Source organism: Fistularia commersonii, chromosome 12 (genome assembly GCF_037954325.1).
Source record: "Fistularia commersonii isolate RoL2024-O1a breed Wild chromosome 12, RoL_Fcom_v1.0, whole genome shotgun sequence".
Taxonomy (NCBI): domain Eukaryota; kingdom Metazoa; phylum Chordata; class Actinopteri; order Syngnathiformes; family Fistulariidae; genus Fistularia; species Fistularia commersonii.
The window spans coordinates 12,067,117-12,084,269 of NC_141295.1; the positions used below are offsets into that span (position 1 = coordinate 12,067,117).

A 17,153-nucleotide genomic window follows, 5' to 3' on the forward strand; every position below is an offset into this window, starting at 1 on the left:
CGCGGAGATGTGTTTTTGTCATATTCAGCAGAAAAAGCGCTTCCTTCCTGTCGCTGCTGCGGCCGAGGCGTCAGAATGCGTGCGGTTTGCTTGCTCGGGGAGGCCGCCGACCTGCAGCTCGATTTTGACACTGTTTCATTCTTGTTCTCCATCTTAACCTTATCTGCTTTGCTTGCGGGCTTCGGTTGATACTGTCTGAATGCATCTAATGTCGACATATTGATGGCTACCGTCATACGCTTATCTGGAGATGTAATATATTAATCCACACAGCAACCGTCACCGTGCATGTTTTAACTTGTTTAATGTGTTTATTATCATTCTCATTGGTAGGACCACATATGGAGACATTCTAAGTCACACGTTGTATAGAGACAAATAACCATTCACTCTCTCAGTCACACATTTTGGTCAATTTAGGGCCCCAATGAACCTCCTGCATATTTTAGGACTGTAAACCAGAGACCCCGGGGAGAAAAGTGCTGGGATTGAACAGATGACCCTCTAGCTGCGAGGCGGAAGTGCCAACCGCCGCACCAGTGTTGCTCCCTTCACACATCTGCGGTCTGCGTAATTTCCCCCTCGCGCGAGATAGAGGCAGAGATTTGCGCTTGCCCGCCCGTCCGTTTGCCCGCCATCTTTTGTTTGTCCCAACGATGGCTTAAAAAGAGCCCTCGGCTCTGATGCTAATTAGAAACAAATATGCTAGAATTTAGGTTTAGTATAACCCCATGGAGGTTCACCCAAACGTTTCCTGCTAACCACCGTGCCCTGACCTTTGTGCCCGTATTTATGTTCTATGTTTGTTAAGTACCATGACTCAGGCCTGCTGAGGGTTAGAATAACGTACAAAAATCACACACGGTGTAATAATCCTGTGAAATGATTAGGTAGCTCGCGTTCATTCCGCAACGGGCGTCCCTCCCCGAGTCACCGGGGGGTGGGATTGGGGTGGGGGAGGGACAGGATGAAGGCGAAAAAAAAAAAGAAATGAAGAAAAATGAGGAGTGGCTGGGAGCGGAGAGGGGAAAAGACCAACATCTGGCTCGCCGTACATCAACAGGGCAGATAGCAGCATCTGTTGGAGACTTCCTGTTGTGTTTTTATTTTGCCCCGGTGGCCGCGCTTCCCCCCCCCCCCCGGCCCAAATGGAGACAGCACATGTGGGTTCGTCCTCGATAAATGGCCTCCTTCAGGTCTGTGGTTGCGATTATTGGAAATATATTAACAGCGCCGACGGGTTCCACGTCTCCAACGACTTTTTTTCTCTCCGCGAGATCCAACCAGCGTTGAAGTTACAACATCCAGGCCTTTTTACAGTGTCGCCGCATTTTCCCAAACTAACTGACGCGCATCTATTCTTAATGTTGACCTCAAACAGATGTCCAAAAGTAGGTCCGGGTGAGCTCTGGTGAGAAGGCATCTTGTCCATCCCCACTCTGTGTTGGATTTAAGCAAACGGATTTTTCCCGGCAGAACAGAGAAAAGACAGAGACCGCTTTCGATTACCTCCTCAACCGTATCCATGACTGATTTCTATAACAGCATTGTTTCTGGTCAAGTTGAACTTTGGCGCAAAGATAATAAAACTGTCTCACAAGCGCGTTCATCCTCGATTCAAGAATCGGAGAGCGGTGGGAACTTCGCGAAAAGCTTCCCCGGACGCCCGATTGGAGTGAATTAAGAGTAAAAGCCTGAAACCACCGGAGCTCAGAATGCAGAACCACAACTGATACTTACACGGGGTGTCCATTTCAATATCGGAGTTCATGCCGCAAGAATATCCCTCCCACGGTTTTGTCTCTTCTTTCTTTTACCTTCGCGTTAACACGTCCAGTCGAGGAAAAAACCACTGGATATTTCCCAGCTTTTTTGGGGGGTTTCGGTGTCCTTCGGAGGCTGCTGTCTCCGCGGTGTCCCGACTGTTTCTTAGATTCCGGAGTTAAAGCCTCCCCTCCAACCCCGATGAACAATAAACACAATCACCCCTGGGGACAGACCTTTTGGGAGGAGAGGGGGGGACCCCGGCCCCTCCGCGGAGAGGGACCACGATGACTCAACCCCCCCCCGAAACCAGAAACGGCGCCAAGATGGAACTGCGGCCTCTGCACGACTCCGAGGTCCTCACACTTGTTTACCATATGATGGCTCATATGCTGAAAAACGTCTGGCACTGACACATAACTGCATTGATTTTTGTCATATAAAGGCAAACTTACGACTTCAGACAGACCTATATCTTGACAAATGGGCACCCATTAAAAAATATTTGGAGAGTTGAAGATATTATCTCTATTTGACTGAGTTAAATGTTTTCTTTTTTAGTTTTATTTTATTTTTCGCTTGCTAGTGAGGAAATAAGTGACCTATAAAGAATATTGTATAATGTGTATCTTGTTATGAGGTTTTGTAAGAATGTGTGTGACTCTGTTAAGGAACCTGTTCGAATAAATGTTCAAAAAAAATAAATAAAGACAAACAACGATTCACTTGTTCATACATACATCATATAGAGTATATGTGTCAAACTCAAGGCCTGCGGGCCAAATATGGCCCATGACATCATTTTATGTGGCCCACAAGAACGTCTTAAAAGGTCTGATTGTGTTAAAATAAATAAGTCAGACGCGTACATGCCGATCATGTTACCCGCAAAGTGACTGCATCCCGCCACTAGAACGCAGTGTATCCACATCAATGCCATTTTTAACAAGTGGAATTGAGAAAAACAAACAATCCCTAAATGTCCGGGAAGAGAGAGGTTGATGCAGGAAAGATGGAAATGCATATCGTCAACCTCTTAGAATAATCGCCTAAGTCATTTTTTTACAAAAATGTTTTTTTTTTTTTTTTGCCTAAATCATCTCCTCAAGATGCTGACCACCTCTGGCAAAATTGCCTACATCCCCAGTTAAACGGATCGTGCCATTCTACCCCTTTAGTAGAAATTGCCTATGTCAAGAGTGTGTCAAATGGTTCAGTTTATTGTGTTTCCTGAAAAATCTGAAAAAATGACTTGGGCGATTATTTTAAGAGGGTGACGATATGTAACAGTTTGGATTTGAATAAGTCATAAATTTAACATTCAGGAGTAGTTACATTTATTTTACATTACATTTGGTTACATTTAGTTACATTTATACCGTTACCGTTACATGTTGACCTTTGAGGGCAACCATTATGCGAATGTGGCCCTCGGTGAAAATGAGTTTGACCGCTGATATAGAGATATGAAATTATTCACCCTCTTATTCACACGTTACATAGAGACAAACAACCATCCGCTCTCTCATTCAAATATCATAGAGACATGCAAACATTCACTCTTTCATTCACACGGATTAAGAAAAGTATACATTCACTCTCTCATTCACGTGTAATATGGCAATGTAACCCATTTACTGTCTCATTCATACATCATATAGAGATATAAAACTATTCACCTTTGTATTCATGCATTCTATCGAGGCATGCAACCAATGTTCCCTCTAATTTTTCATATGTCTAGGTAAACAGACAACCTCCCTGAGCACACTGAGGACCACTGTGAGCAACATTAGATGTGCACGCTGTGTCCACACAACAGGTTCACACCTGAGATCATAGAAAGTTTCATGGCTTATTAAAAGAATCAAATTACAACAGCAATTTCCATTATTTTCCTTTTAGTAGAACTCATTTGGCCACTTGACAGCATTGATGCATTCATTTTAATGGCAAGTAAAATATTGTCAATTAGAACTTTAACTTGCTCAGGGTCTGATTTTTTTTTTTGTGTGCGACAGCTCGTTCTTTTTCTCACGGTCGTTTGCGCTCTGCCGCAATAACGTACCAATCCCCTTTCACATCTTGAGTCTTCGTATAAATCCAACAGCATTCATATGACTTTTCTGCTGAATGTATCGCTTGAGGTAGTCAAGCTTCCATTTAGGCCATATTTTTCCATCAGAAAACTCGCTAACTACCTTAGTTTCGCTGCATATTTCTCACTTGAAAAACGAAAAAATCTCACTCGGTTTCACCGCTTTTTCTTCTTTTATTTGCACGTACTCAGACATCCATTCCAACTTAAAAGAACCGCATTTCTTTTTTACTTTGGTTTAATGAGCGGATGCATCACATTCACTGCCCACTAGTTCTGCCATGGTAAGGGGTTAGAATGTTAGCATTAGCGTCACTTAACTCTGCCAGATAAAATTGTTATATAGCATGTACGGGCAGAGTACTGTCAATGCCGTGATTGGCTGCGTTGCGTAATTACATCATATTATATGATCGGCTGTCACTCACCTAGTTGCACACTAAAATTTTATAGAAAAAAATGTTATATATCTAATTCATTTGCAGTGCGCTCACTGCGCTGGATAGGTTTTTTTGTGCGCTGAAAGTGTTCCCTCTGCATCCATGCAACCATTCACCTTCTCATTTACATGTCTGGAAAATGTAACATTTCCATAAATCTCCTGCATGTTTTTGGACTGTGGGAGGAACCCACGCAGACATGGGAAGGCCATGGAGGCTCCACGCAGAATCGTCCCCCCCGTCGGAATCGAACCAGGGAGTTTCTTACTGAGATGCAAGTTGGAAACCATGAAAAGCCACTAAGCTGCTGTGTTGTCACTTTCTGCATCACCCAACACTTTTTCATCGCTTCCCTCCGCCAAGCTTATCTATCACCTGCATAGAAATGATAAGTCAGTCGTATTTTAAAATCCCTTAATTCCCTTCGCATCAGCCGGTTCTGACAGTCGGAGCGTTTTTAAAGTGTATGGCGATTATCGTGAAGTTAAAACTTTTTAAAAAATTTCTTATGAGTCATAATAAATTGCTACGCCAAGGGGACGGAGCGGTCAGCCAAAGAGCACTTCTCCGTTGGATTTGCTTCGCTGAGGCAGAAACCCAATCTGCAGAGAACCTGCATGCGCTCACTTGATTTGAAAAGTTGGGAGGAATTCTTATAGGATTAGCGGGAATTCTAGACAACATAAAATGTGCAAACCTGTTAGCGAAGCATGCAAACGTTAACTATTTGGATTATTAGGCTGTGAAGTCTCAGCCTTCCGATGTGTTGCGGGCTGATCGTGGTTCTCATCTTACCTCCCGCTGCTGACCTATTTAACCCGACACCGGTGCTAGATCACGGGCTGCAAACACGCGTGACAGCCCGGATTGTGCCGCAGTTTTCCCTTTTGAGAAAGCAAACCGATCCGTTTGGGATTCAGAAAGTATTCACTTCGAGGTACAGACATGTTTGAGATGTTTGTTTAAAAACATGTGTACATAATTCTTGGGCTTCTGCAAGTTCCCAACTTTCCATACAGCTGTTTTGACACTGTCAGAAGTAATTCGCAAAATGAGCAAATGGTGCGTGCCCCTGTTAAGAGCAAATATAATACGTGATTTCCGGGTACAAGTTCAAGAGAGTGATTGAAATGAGAGCCTCTGAAACATCCTGCCAGAGGAAATGTGCAGGGGGTAGACTCACAGCTATCATTTCTGCTATCTACGCTTTGAGGGTTTTTTTTTTCCAAGTACACAGGTTTCTTCCACAAATCTCACAAGTTTTTCTGTACAAGTTTCTGGGCTTTATAAAAAATTCCTTATAAACTGCAATAATGATAATAATAATCATCATCATCATCATCATAATGATGTTAAAAGTATCAAAAATAAAAATAAAAATAAAAATCACCATCGTCATAATGTTGACAATGATAAAAGTAAAAATTGAAATACAATAATAATAATAATAATGTGAGGAGGAAGAAGAAGATGTAGGCCTGATGTTAGGGGGCAAAAAATAGAAAAAAACTAAAAACACACACTTGAACAATCAGTAGTAGTTTAAGTAGTAGTAGTAGTGGTATAAATATACAAACAGTAGTAGTATAAATATACAAACATGAGAAACAAGGCCACCCTCGCTTATTTTGTATTTTGGGCAACATGCTTGTTGGAGACGGACGCACGCCCTCGCACATGAATCCATCTGATTCTTCGTTCACTCAAGTCAGCAGAATGCTGTCAAGCCCCCGCACACACTCACACGCACGCACATACACGCACACACACACACACACACACACACACACACACACATACACACACAACAAATGTTATCTCTCTGCTATGTCCTACCAACAGTTTGGCCAAACATTATTAACACAGAATGTGGTGACATGTGTAACATTGTATATGTAGTGAATTCATTATTCTCCTTCTAATCCCTGACATGCTGCGATGCAGATGCTCTCATTCTTTCACAAGAATAGAGAAATAGCCCTCCCCAATAAAATGCATATAATATATGCATTTGGTGAAATGTTCACATATATGTTTTATAAATGTGGCGCTTAATGTGGATCCAACAGCAGCTCCATTTGATTGATGATACAAAAGGATCCGCGATTCCCGTCGACGTTTTATTATTATTATTATTATTACACAGCCGCGCAGCGGTGGCTGGTTTCTTCATTTCTGCAGACGAGATAAGGTGCGTGGTTTTCCCATTAGTCTCTTAGACAACGGAATCGAGGCAAAAAAAAAAAGTCCCATGTCTGTATAAACAAGAAGGGAGGACTCGCCCTGAGACGGAGCAGATAAATGGCGATCGTATCAGCTGAGACTAAATGTTATCGTGGCGTGCTTTATCAAGCTCTGATGGGGCATATCCTATTATTTGTTGTTATCTCTGGTCATGTGTGTGTGTGTGTGTGTGTGCCTGTGTGTGTGTGTGTGTGTGTGTGTGTGTGTGTGTGTGTAGCCGTATTGTGAAAACCTTGAGGAAGACAAATCGTAATTATATTGTTACGGTTCCAGTCGTTTGAATGAAGCCTGAAGGGTTGAGTGTGAGCACGTGTGTTAGTGTGTGTGTTGTTTACGCATAAGAAATGTGTGTGTTTTCTGGGAGAAAGTGAAAGAAGAGGGCCGTTTACTGCGGTTGTGGGATATGGCATGACGCAAAAAAAAAAGAAAACGGACAGAGGTCTCTCTCAAGTGGTGGGAATCTTCTTTAACCTTTGACTTCCTTCAGATGCTCAATGTAAACTCTTACTTCCGAAAGTTGTATCTGGGCTAGAGGGGAAATTCGGGAAACTGCGTGTGTGAAGAGAAAACCCTCAAAGTCCAACCATTTGTCCAACCTTAAATCCAGCACTCTACAAAGAGCTCGAGACAGTGTTTGCAGCGACTGTTTACTCTTATGATATACCGGTTCCTTAAAATGTTCCATGGAGGGAAAATGCCTGCGTGTGTGAATTTCCAGCAAGGGAGAAAACACAAGCGCGGCCCCCGAGACGAGGCCCTCGTGACGATTCAGGTTCAAGGTTTGAGTTTCACCTGTCACACACTGCCTCCTGGTGGGGCGGTCAGGCAAGCACGGCCCCATTCTGACGCAAGGATGACAGCTGTCGTCGGATTCAATAGAGCACATCTTGGAATTTGGGGGAGTGGACTTTTAGTTTACAAAAATAGGTACCTGAGCGAGGCTTGTAAATGTCGCCGGCTGTGACGGAAACCCCATCCTGATTTCTGAAGACTATGTTTTGTCATCATTCCCGGTGCAGGAAGTCCTTCTTTTCCTTTGGGCTGCTCCCCTCAGGGGTCCCCACAGCCAATCACAGCAAACCTTGTTCTCTGTATTCTCTTCTTTCACATCAACTAACTTCATGACATCTTTCACTACTAGCCAAGGGAATCTATAAAGGAATGTCTGCAAAAAATATGTTGTCACTATATCATTATTATTATTATTATTATTATTATCACGAATAATATTATCATCATCATCATCATCACTTTTGTCATCACTATTGTTTTTGTTGTTGTTGTTGTGGTATTATATGATATTATTATTATTATTATGAATAATATTATCGTCATCACTTTTGTCATCAAATTTTTTTTTGCTGTTGTTATAAACACCATCAGAACAGAAAATATTATTGCTGTTGTGGTGGTGGTTTTATATGATATTATTATTATTATGAATAATACTATCATCATCATCATCATCACTTTTGACATCACTATTGTTGTTGTTGTTGTTGTTGTTGTTGTTGTTATTATTATTATTTTCATCATCATCGTCATCATTTTTGTCAATATTATTGTTGTTGGTGTTATAATTATTATCATTATTATTATCATTATCATCAGTGAGTCAGTTCAGTCAGCAATTGAACTTATCTTTAAATAAAGTTTAGTTATCCGTCAATTGAACACATGAAAAAACTGCATTCATGGTGAAAGTCCATTAATGGACGGTTATCCTTTTAAAGCGAACATGATATCCGAGGAAAGGACTGTTTATGCACATTCTGGCCTCCACGAGCTCAGCCACCTCTCACACGCAAGCCCATTAAATCACATCTTGCTTGAAAAATAATAAAAGGAAAACCCTGAAAAGATTAGATCGCACATGCATTGCATGTGCTTTTTGTGTTTGTTTGTGTGTGTATGTGTGTGTTGATGGCCTTTTCAGACCGGCAGACTGGTGGAGACAAATTACCGCTCGCGCATTCTCACCACTTCCCAAAAGGTCAGTGTGGATACGAGACAAATGGCTTCATTTGCTCTTCCCTCCGTAATGAAAAACTTCTCAATTAGGAAAACAAATGGAATACGGCATCTTTTAAGGCTCCGATGAAACACAAATAATCAGTTTGTTATTTTCTACCTTAGATCGAGTTAACTAACTTAATCCATTAGCTGAATAAAAAAAAAAAAAAAACAACAGATATATATGACTTTTTTTTAAGTTGCAGATGTTTATTGACACAGTTGTTGTTTCATAGTATAAATTTAAAATGCACATGAGCTTTTTTTTCAGCATGATCAAAGGTTTGGAAATATAGGGAAACATTTTCAAAATATTATAAATAAATACACATCCACTCAGTCAAATTAGGGTTCCGACAATAAACCCCTCAGATAGATGCCGGATGATGACACACCAATGAAAATATTGATCCTTGTTCGGTAAAAAAAAAATAAATGATGGTGCTTGTGTGGCTGTTTCAGCGTGTTCCACAAATCGATTCTTTTTCCTATTTTTCTACTTTTGAAACTGCTTTTAAAAAGTGATTAGAAGTGGGCGTGCCGTGTGGGCTCCTGTGTCCAGAGATCCTAGATAAGGCTCCTTCGGCCATGTTAGGTGGGATGACGATCAGCAGGCCAGCCTGTCAAGATAAGGCTCCTCCCATCCGAATACACGGCGGCGGGCCAGATACCGATCAGCCCGCGGAATGAGCGCAGGGTCTGTCACCCCGAGTGAACCACATGCTCGGTATTTTCTTTGTCAGCGCTTTGGAAATTTAACATCGCTAACCGCATCAAGAGGACGGGATCTCGGTCAAATGGAATTGTAAAAAAAAAAAAAAAGAAAAAAATCGATTTTTACGGCTTTGTTTTTGCTTGAAGGGACACATGACACAAATCATCCCCTGTGAAGTGGCTCTTATAACAATGCCAGTGTCTCTTGGAAAACAAATCTCCCTGCGGCGTAGCTTTGTCGCCACCGATCCTACGGCGGCTACTGGGAAGGCTCAATTTCCAAGTTTAATTTCTTAACGTGGCGACAGCCAAATTAGGAGCGAAACGGTAGAAGAACTGAGGCTAAGGGTGCGAGAGAAGAAAAAAAGCAATGAAATACAAGCTGGACTTGAAATAGTGGCCCTTTTTTTCTTGAATAACTTCCTTCATTACAGTTTTCTGTCATCCATTCATTCATTCATTCTCTAAACTGGTTGTTCCAAGACAGTTTTTTTTTCCATATGCTGACAAACATAATAAACATGGAAGATAAACATTCATTATCTGTACATTATCCGAAACTCAGGGTCACAGGAGGGCTGGAGTCCATCCCATTGACTAACATTGGGTCACCTGTCAATCACAGGGCCACATTTCGAGTCGTACAACCATTCACTCTCTCATTCTGACGTCTTTGAGATGTAAGGTCTTCAACAAAGCTGCTGTATGTTTTTGGACTGTGGGGGGAACCCAGAGATCCAGGAAGAAACCCAAGCAGACACATTGAACCAGGGATCTTCATGCAGTGAAAACGCCGTTCCAGTTGACCTTTAGCATCTAGCATATGCTTTGAGAACCGCAGCTTTTACAACAATGCAGCTAATTTATGGATTTTTATTGGGTAATTACGGTAGCTTCCCTCATCTAACAGCGTCACAGTGGACAAATGAAACCGTTTCAGCAAATCCATTAACTATAATTCTTTAGATCGGCGCTTATTGCAAACACCCCCATCATGAAAAAGACTTGCAGAAATACATTTGATGCAACTTTCAAGAGGAAAGCGATCAGTCTGACCGCTGAGGATGGAAATAGAGCTGCTGCACGTCACTTCAGAATTCGAAAAAAGCGAAAAAGCGAAAAAAAGGATTCGCGTTGTGTACCGATAGTTGTAGATGTTACGGTGATTTATTTAATTATGTTTTCAAAAAAGGCTTTCTTGTAACATCTTAATACCTCATGCTTCAATGTACAGGGCAATTTATGTACAGTTTATTTTTTTCTTTTAAAAATTAGAATGCAGCCAATAAAAAGTTGCGCTCTATAGTCTAAAATTTACGGTATTTCTTTATTCATTAGCTCTGCTATTAATTTTATTACTGCGCATCCCGTTCTATAAGAAATATGGAACGGAAAGACTGTAATGCCAGGGTTACACATAAGATTTTCACGGTCAAGATAATGAAAGCTCAAAATTTTAGAAGATTTACTGGAGCCACTGCGCACTCCTGCCATCTAGATTGTTAAGTATAAGGTGTTAATCTGAACTGTTTTAGTTTCAGTCTTTTCCGGGCCTTGGGCTTACAGCAATATCGAACGTGTTCGACATTATCACAAGTCTCTCTGTATTACGGTGACATAACACAATCGACATCCAACAGATGAGCTCTGACAAAACTGGAAACCTAGTGGGCAAAGAAGGATGAGCGGAAACGGCGTGAGAGGTCTCGATCAGTGCGGACCGTCCGAAAAGACGAGCAGACGTTTGAGCTGTGGGAAGAACAGCCCAACTTGGACCATGTCCACTCTCCGACGTATCACGAGCGAGTAGAGAAGGAAAAGCGATGGACTGAAGAAGCAGAGGCTCTGCAAATACCCTGTGAAACATTGAACGGTTGGAAAAAAAATTGCCGAAAGACTCGGGTTGTGATTTTCCAAATCTTTTCAGAGTCCCCTGAGGTCTGGGTAGCTGAAGACTGACCGTTTTTGAATTTGTTTCTGTATGTTTCTTCAGGCGACATCCCTCCTCCCCACCCGCCGCCTTCGTCAAATCTCAGGACGTCACACAACCCACTTTGTGTCCATAACCCTTGCACGTGCGGTTACGCAAACATCCCGGCGTACCGTGACTCCGCGTGACGCTCGCATCAAAGTACGTGGTGGTGTTTGCTGGGAAACTGACCGCCTTAGATCATACGGCCCCCGGAGACAGGAAGTCCACCTCATAGAGGTCCCGCAGCAGGCGAAACAATCATGCTGACATAACCCCGAAGGAAACACGGTATACTCTCTGGGACTGTGTGTGTTACCGCAAGAATGACATATGATGCCATTTCCTCCTGGAAAAAATCTAATGGTCAGGAAAGAGGGGTGATCTAATGGACTGCCAAAAGCACTGGTCTCTGTCAAAACATGTTTAAAAGGCTAGCTCATAACAAACCTTGGAGAGAAATGATTATTATGATTCTGATTCTTATTAGAGAAACAGAAATTAAATGCATGCGAATACATGTACTAATCATCCATTTATTCATCAATTCATTCATACATTATCTGTACTGCCAGACCAGACACTGGGATAATCCGATATATTTTTGATATGCAGACATAATAATTATGGAAGCTAAAAAATCATTCATCCACTAATTCATTCAATCATTCAAATATATACTGCCAGACTGCCACTTGGACTTCTGATTTTTTTCCAAACGCTGACAAATATAAATGAAAGCTTGACATATATTCATTCATTCATCCATATCTGAGGTGCTGGAACAGACACTGAGATAATCCAATGTTTTATTTTTTTCATATGTAGACTGACATAATAAACATGGAAGCTAAACATGCGCTCATTCATTCATTCATTCATTCAATGCCAAACCAGACATCTGGATATTCCATTATTTTTTTTTTTTTGGCAAATGCTGACAAACACAGTGGCTATGGAAACTAAACATTCATTCATATGCCAATTCATTCATTCATCCATTTATTATCTATACCGCCATTGTCTGTTTTTTTCCCACACACTGACAAATGTAAATGAAAGCTTAAATGCATCCATTCATTAACTCATTCATAAAATATCTGAACAGCCAGACCAGACACTAGGATAATTTAATTTTTTTTTGATACACCGACAGACATAATAAACATGGAAGTAAAACGTGTGTTCATTTATTCATTTACCACTAATTTATCCATTTATTCATTATGTTTACCCCCAGGCCACACACTGGGATATCTCAATACTTTTTTATACGCCGATAAATATAAACATAGAAGCTCAACATTCAGTCATTCATTCATGAATGCATTCATTCATTTATTCATGCATAAATGATCTCCACTGCCAGAACAGATACTTGAATATTCAAAGAATTGAATTTCTATAACATTCATTCATTATCGATACGATTTATCGTGCACCGGAGGAGCTGGAGCCTAGCTGTCACTTGGTTAGACGCAGGGTGAGGCTCACTTATCAAAACACACAACTAGTCACCCTTTCATTTACACCTCATGTACAACCATGTAAATGTAAATATCCATATCCAGGGTGTGGTTATTTTTGCCTTTTACAAAAAGGTTCTCATTTCTACTTACCTGTACCACAGGCACAAAGAACCAGAGAAGTTCAATTGGTACAAGTGAGCATGCGCACACACACACACACACACACACACGCACACACACCAATTGTATTCCCATTTTCATACTATTCTATCAGATCTTGCCACTGACCGCTTGATACCAATTAAATTGAATTATAACCTTATCCTTTTACCGTAATTGCAATACAAACACTAAGTACAATTTAACTACCATCCTGCTGCAAAAGTGGTGCCAAGGTTAAGTTCTCATTATGTAATGAAACTCTGTCGGTCTTCATTACTGCGTTACGAGCAGGCATTCGAATAACACGTGAATTACCCAAAATACAGACAGCCAGTCTGCCGTTCCCAGACAGACTCCCAAGGTTATAGACATGGTTAGTTGTACTACTGACAGACACGCAGGCATCAAATTAATCAGGCGTCCCCACTTCGGTTACTGTCTTTCTCTGGCGTGAGATCCGATACTTATAGTCGTCCGTGTCTGCAGTAATAGCGGAAAAGAGGCAGGAGGAAATTAAGTAACGGATCAAATGAAATGCGAGCTGGGGCGATGTGACAAAATCTCTTTTCAGACGCGACGAAACATCACCAACTTTGTTGGATCCAACTTTAGGGAATAAGGCATCTTGCTTTATCTGGGTTTTAAGGTGCAGGCTATACAGCGCATCTGAATTAAGACTTTGGCGAGCCTTTCGCAAAATGCAAACTGTTATTTACAACGACTGGATCGATGTTAAAATAGGGAATCAATAATTTATGTTTCGGTCCCTCCAAACGCTGCCTAACACAGTCAAGGGGTTAAATCCAACAAATTCTATTTGCAATGGAGTTTTATCGGTCAACTTTTTGAGTCCTAATCTATATTTGACCTGTTAGGAGTATATTCAGTGGGAAATTCCAAAAGCAGCTCATGCCGTGGGTATCCCAGCACGCTCTCAACTTAAACTTGTCGCGTCTATTTTTTGAAATGTGAATTACAGTGCCACCCTCTAAGCTTTTTTTGGTCGCGCACTGTGGGAAGAACTTTTTGAAATAATTTGCGGATGCTGGTCCCAGTTTCGCTTCCCTGGCAGCTTCGCCTAGCGGCAAATAGATAATGGCGACAGCGACAAGATCAGTAAAAAGAAGAACAAGAAGGGAGAGATTTTTCAAATTAGACCAAATTCAAATACTGATGTGAAAGTGAAATTTTAAATCAGTGGTTACTGATTTCTACCTATATAACGCCTTACAGCGGGTAGCATTCACGCGTTCACTCACACAGCACGGCTGATGATTTGAGATGCTAACAAGGGCTTTGGGAGCAACTCGGGTTCAGCATCTTGACCAAGGACACTTTGACAAGCAGCGAGGAGGAGCTGAGAATCAAACCGCCAACCCTCCGACTGGAGGGACGCCCACCCTACCAACAGAGCTAAATAGCTCTCAAGAAGTAGAAGGGTAACATGAAGGGCGAGAGTTGTATGCTTTTACATGCTACCCGACATGTCGATATAACATGAAGGGCGAGAGTTGTATGCTTTTGCGTGCAACCCGACATGTTAATATAAAATACGATGTGAAGGCTTACTTACTGTCAGGGTTCGGGGATTTGCGTCCAGCGTGGCTGGGTGAGGAGCAGCGGAAGGTGGTGACGATGGTATTGTGGTGAGGGCTGGGGTGGTGCGGGTGGTGTACGGCCGGGTGGTGGCCGTTGTTCTCCACCGGCGCTCTGGTGATGCTGATTTCGGGTTTGCGCATGTCCCCGGGACTCGGAGGCTCAAACTTGCGGACGTGATTTTGCTCAGGGATCCGGCTGGTCCCGTTGTTGTTGATGCCGCCTTCATTGCGACGGACCACCGGAGAGTCAGAGGGCGTCTTGGCGAAGGTGACCTCTCTCTTGTGGCCCATCTCCGGGGTCTTGGAGTGGCCGAGGACTTCGGGGCGTTTCAGGGCGCTGTTGGTTCCCGAACGAGCGGACGCAGGGCTGGTGGCGTTATCTGCCTGCCTGCTGGCGGAGGACGAAATGTCAATGGAGAGTTCAGAGCGGCGTGACACGTGCTCGGGGGTCTTGGAACCTCCCCCGCCCATGATGGAGCGGGGCTGGGTGTAGTTGAGGTTGTTGTTGTTGGAGGCCGGGGCGGCGGTGCCCAGGTCACGGTAGTAGATGCTGGTGGGAGACATGGCGTTGCGGTGCGGGGAGTTGGTGGTGCGGCGGGAGCCTGGGGATGAGTGGGATGAAGTGTCGACATCCTCGACCTCGAAAGATCTCTTCAGAGCTGCGGGAGAGAAGAAACAGAGGAGATGTTAGATTATATATCTTTAATCAAACATAAACAGGAGTTTTTTCGAAGTAGGAAGATCAATTGCCGTGCCGTTCGATGACTAATGTGCCCTGTTGTTTTCAAAATCCACATCCAGATGGAACGAAAACCAAATCAGGAAACATGAATTAAAATATGCTTGTCGAAATCTTCTTGCCTCGGCAACTGGACTTGAAAGCACAAGAGGCTTCTTCAGAAGACCCTCGGATGACGGGTGAAACAGCTTCAAGTGAAGAAATTTAAGTCCAGCTGCCATGACAAGAAAGTTTCGACAAGAATTCCCCATGACCTGGATGACTAAGAACCTCCACACACGAATCAGAATATCATTCATTCATCCATTTGTAATCTATACTGCTTATCAAGCAGTCAATAGGCGGGATTCACCAGTTCCGGGTCAGTGCTCTTGTGGTGACTGGCCGGCGCACAGAGTTGCATTTTCAGCTACTTTTTAGGTTTTTCTATGTTTCTACCTTAGTTTTTCTCGATTTTAAAAGCATATCCTCCTTTAACACTTTCCTCATCTTCTCCTCATCTCGGGCCTCTTCCTTTTCTCCTCACCACCCGCAATTTTTCTTTTCTTGCAAATGAGCACAGACATTTTTAGCATCAACTCCTTTTTTTTTATTGACCTCTATTTTAAATTTTCTCTTGTCTATATTTTATCCTTACTATTTTATATACACTTGTCTAAATCTATATATTCTTCTCCCAAATTTTATATATTCACCCATATATTTATTGAACGTTTACAATTTGATGCTGTCCCCCCGTGTGCCCTGCAATTGCTCCTCGGGGACAAATAAAGTTTTTCTGATTCTGAATCACTCAGTATAGTCGTCAGTCACATGTCATTAAAAAGAGATGAAGACAAAAAAAAAAAAATTCAGTCTCTCATCCATACATCATAGAGACACAACCATTCCAGTGTCATTTAGACAGATACAATCATTCACTCTCTCATTCACGTCTGCACATTTTGGGATCCCCAGTGGATCTCTGGGATGTTTCTGAACTGTTGGAGGAACCTGGAGGAAGATGCAGACCCTACACAGAGAAGTCCTCGGTCGGAATTGAACCACCGACCATCTTATTGTGAGGCACAAGCGCTTTCAAAGCATCATTAATAAGTCATCATAAATAATAGGAAACAAGGGGAATCGTCTTTTTGTCATTTTTCTAACCTAGTTGGTCGACAAAAGCAACATATAAGCAACGACAAACACAGCACACAAACATTTAACATATTTTGTAAACCCCCCATTTTCTCCATGAGCAGGTTTTTCCACTACATAACACGCTGAATAAAACAATTTTGGATTTTATAGAGCTGTTTTAATTAGTTTTATGACTCATTAGATTGAACGCAATCAGCCCATCTGGATTTATCACTAAAAAAAAGAGAACATCCTTTTTTATGAGCATTGAAAGGGGCCACATTCAAACCTGTGGGTGGTTGCGACTGGAGAATATATTGTAGCTACACTGAGGATGCTGCTGGCGCGTGCGAGCGTGCACGGGCTCAAAATCAACGTGACTCTCCCCCATCCGAAAGCCGCTGTGTCAAAGCAACGGCCGACGGCGGCGTCATGACGACAAAGCAGTTAGGTCACTCGTGCACACAGACTGTTTGCTGCGATCCAAAGCTCACTGCCGATTAGCCTGCTTGTGGTTTGCGGTTCGTCTGTGCGTGTCTGTCTTTGTAGCTTTTTTCTTTTTTCGTAATACAACCTCGAGTGCTCGTGAAAACGAGCGGTCCGTGGGTACGCGTTACTGGAATGCATTTCGCTTTTAACCGGCGGCGCTCGCAGGGAGGAGACGGCGCAGCATCCATTCTTCCTCTCTTCTACGCAATCGCATTAAGACTTGTCCAAACAGATATTTGATACAATTTGCACATTAGCAAAAAAAAAAAAAAAAAACGTCCAGCCACACATTTGCCTTCACATAAGTAATAAACAAATCTGCAGGATAATTT

The 17,153-nt window shown here is 42.3% G+C and overlaps 1 protein-coding gene across 3 annotated transcripts in view; it reads right to left on the reverse strand.

Moving 5' to 3' along the window:
* Positions 1-17,153, reverse strand: part of septin9b (septin 9b) — a 69,218-nt gene that overhangs the window by 27,989 nt on the left and 24,076 nt on the right. For all 3 annotated transcript variants that reach the window (XM_086157142.1, XM_086157141.1, XM_086157140.1), the window contains exon 2: positions 14,447-15,130. In XM_086157142.1, coding sequence (XP_086013268.1) covers positions 14,447-15,130 — 684 coding nt within the window. The remainder of the gene's footprint in view (positions 1-14,446; positions 15,131-17,153) is intronic.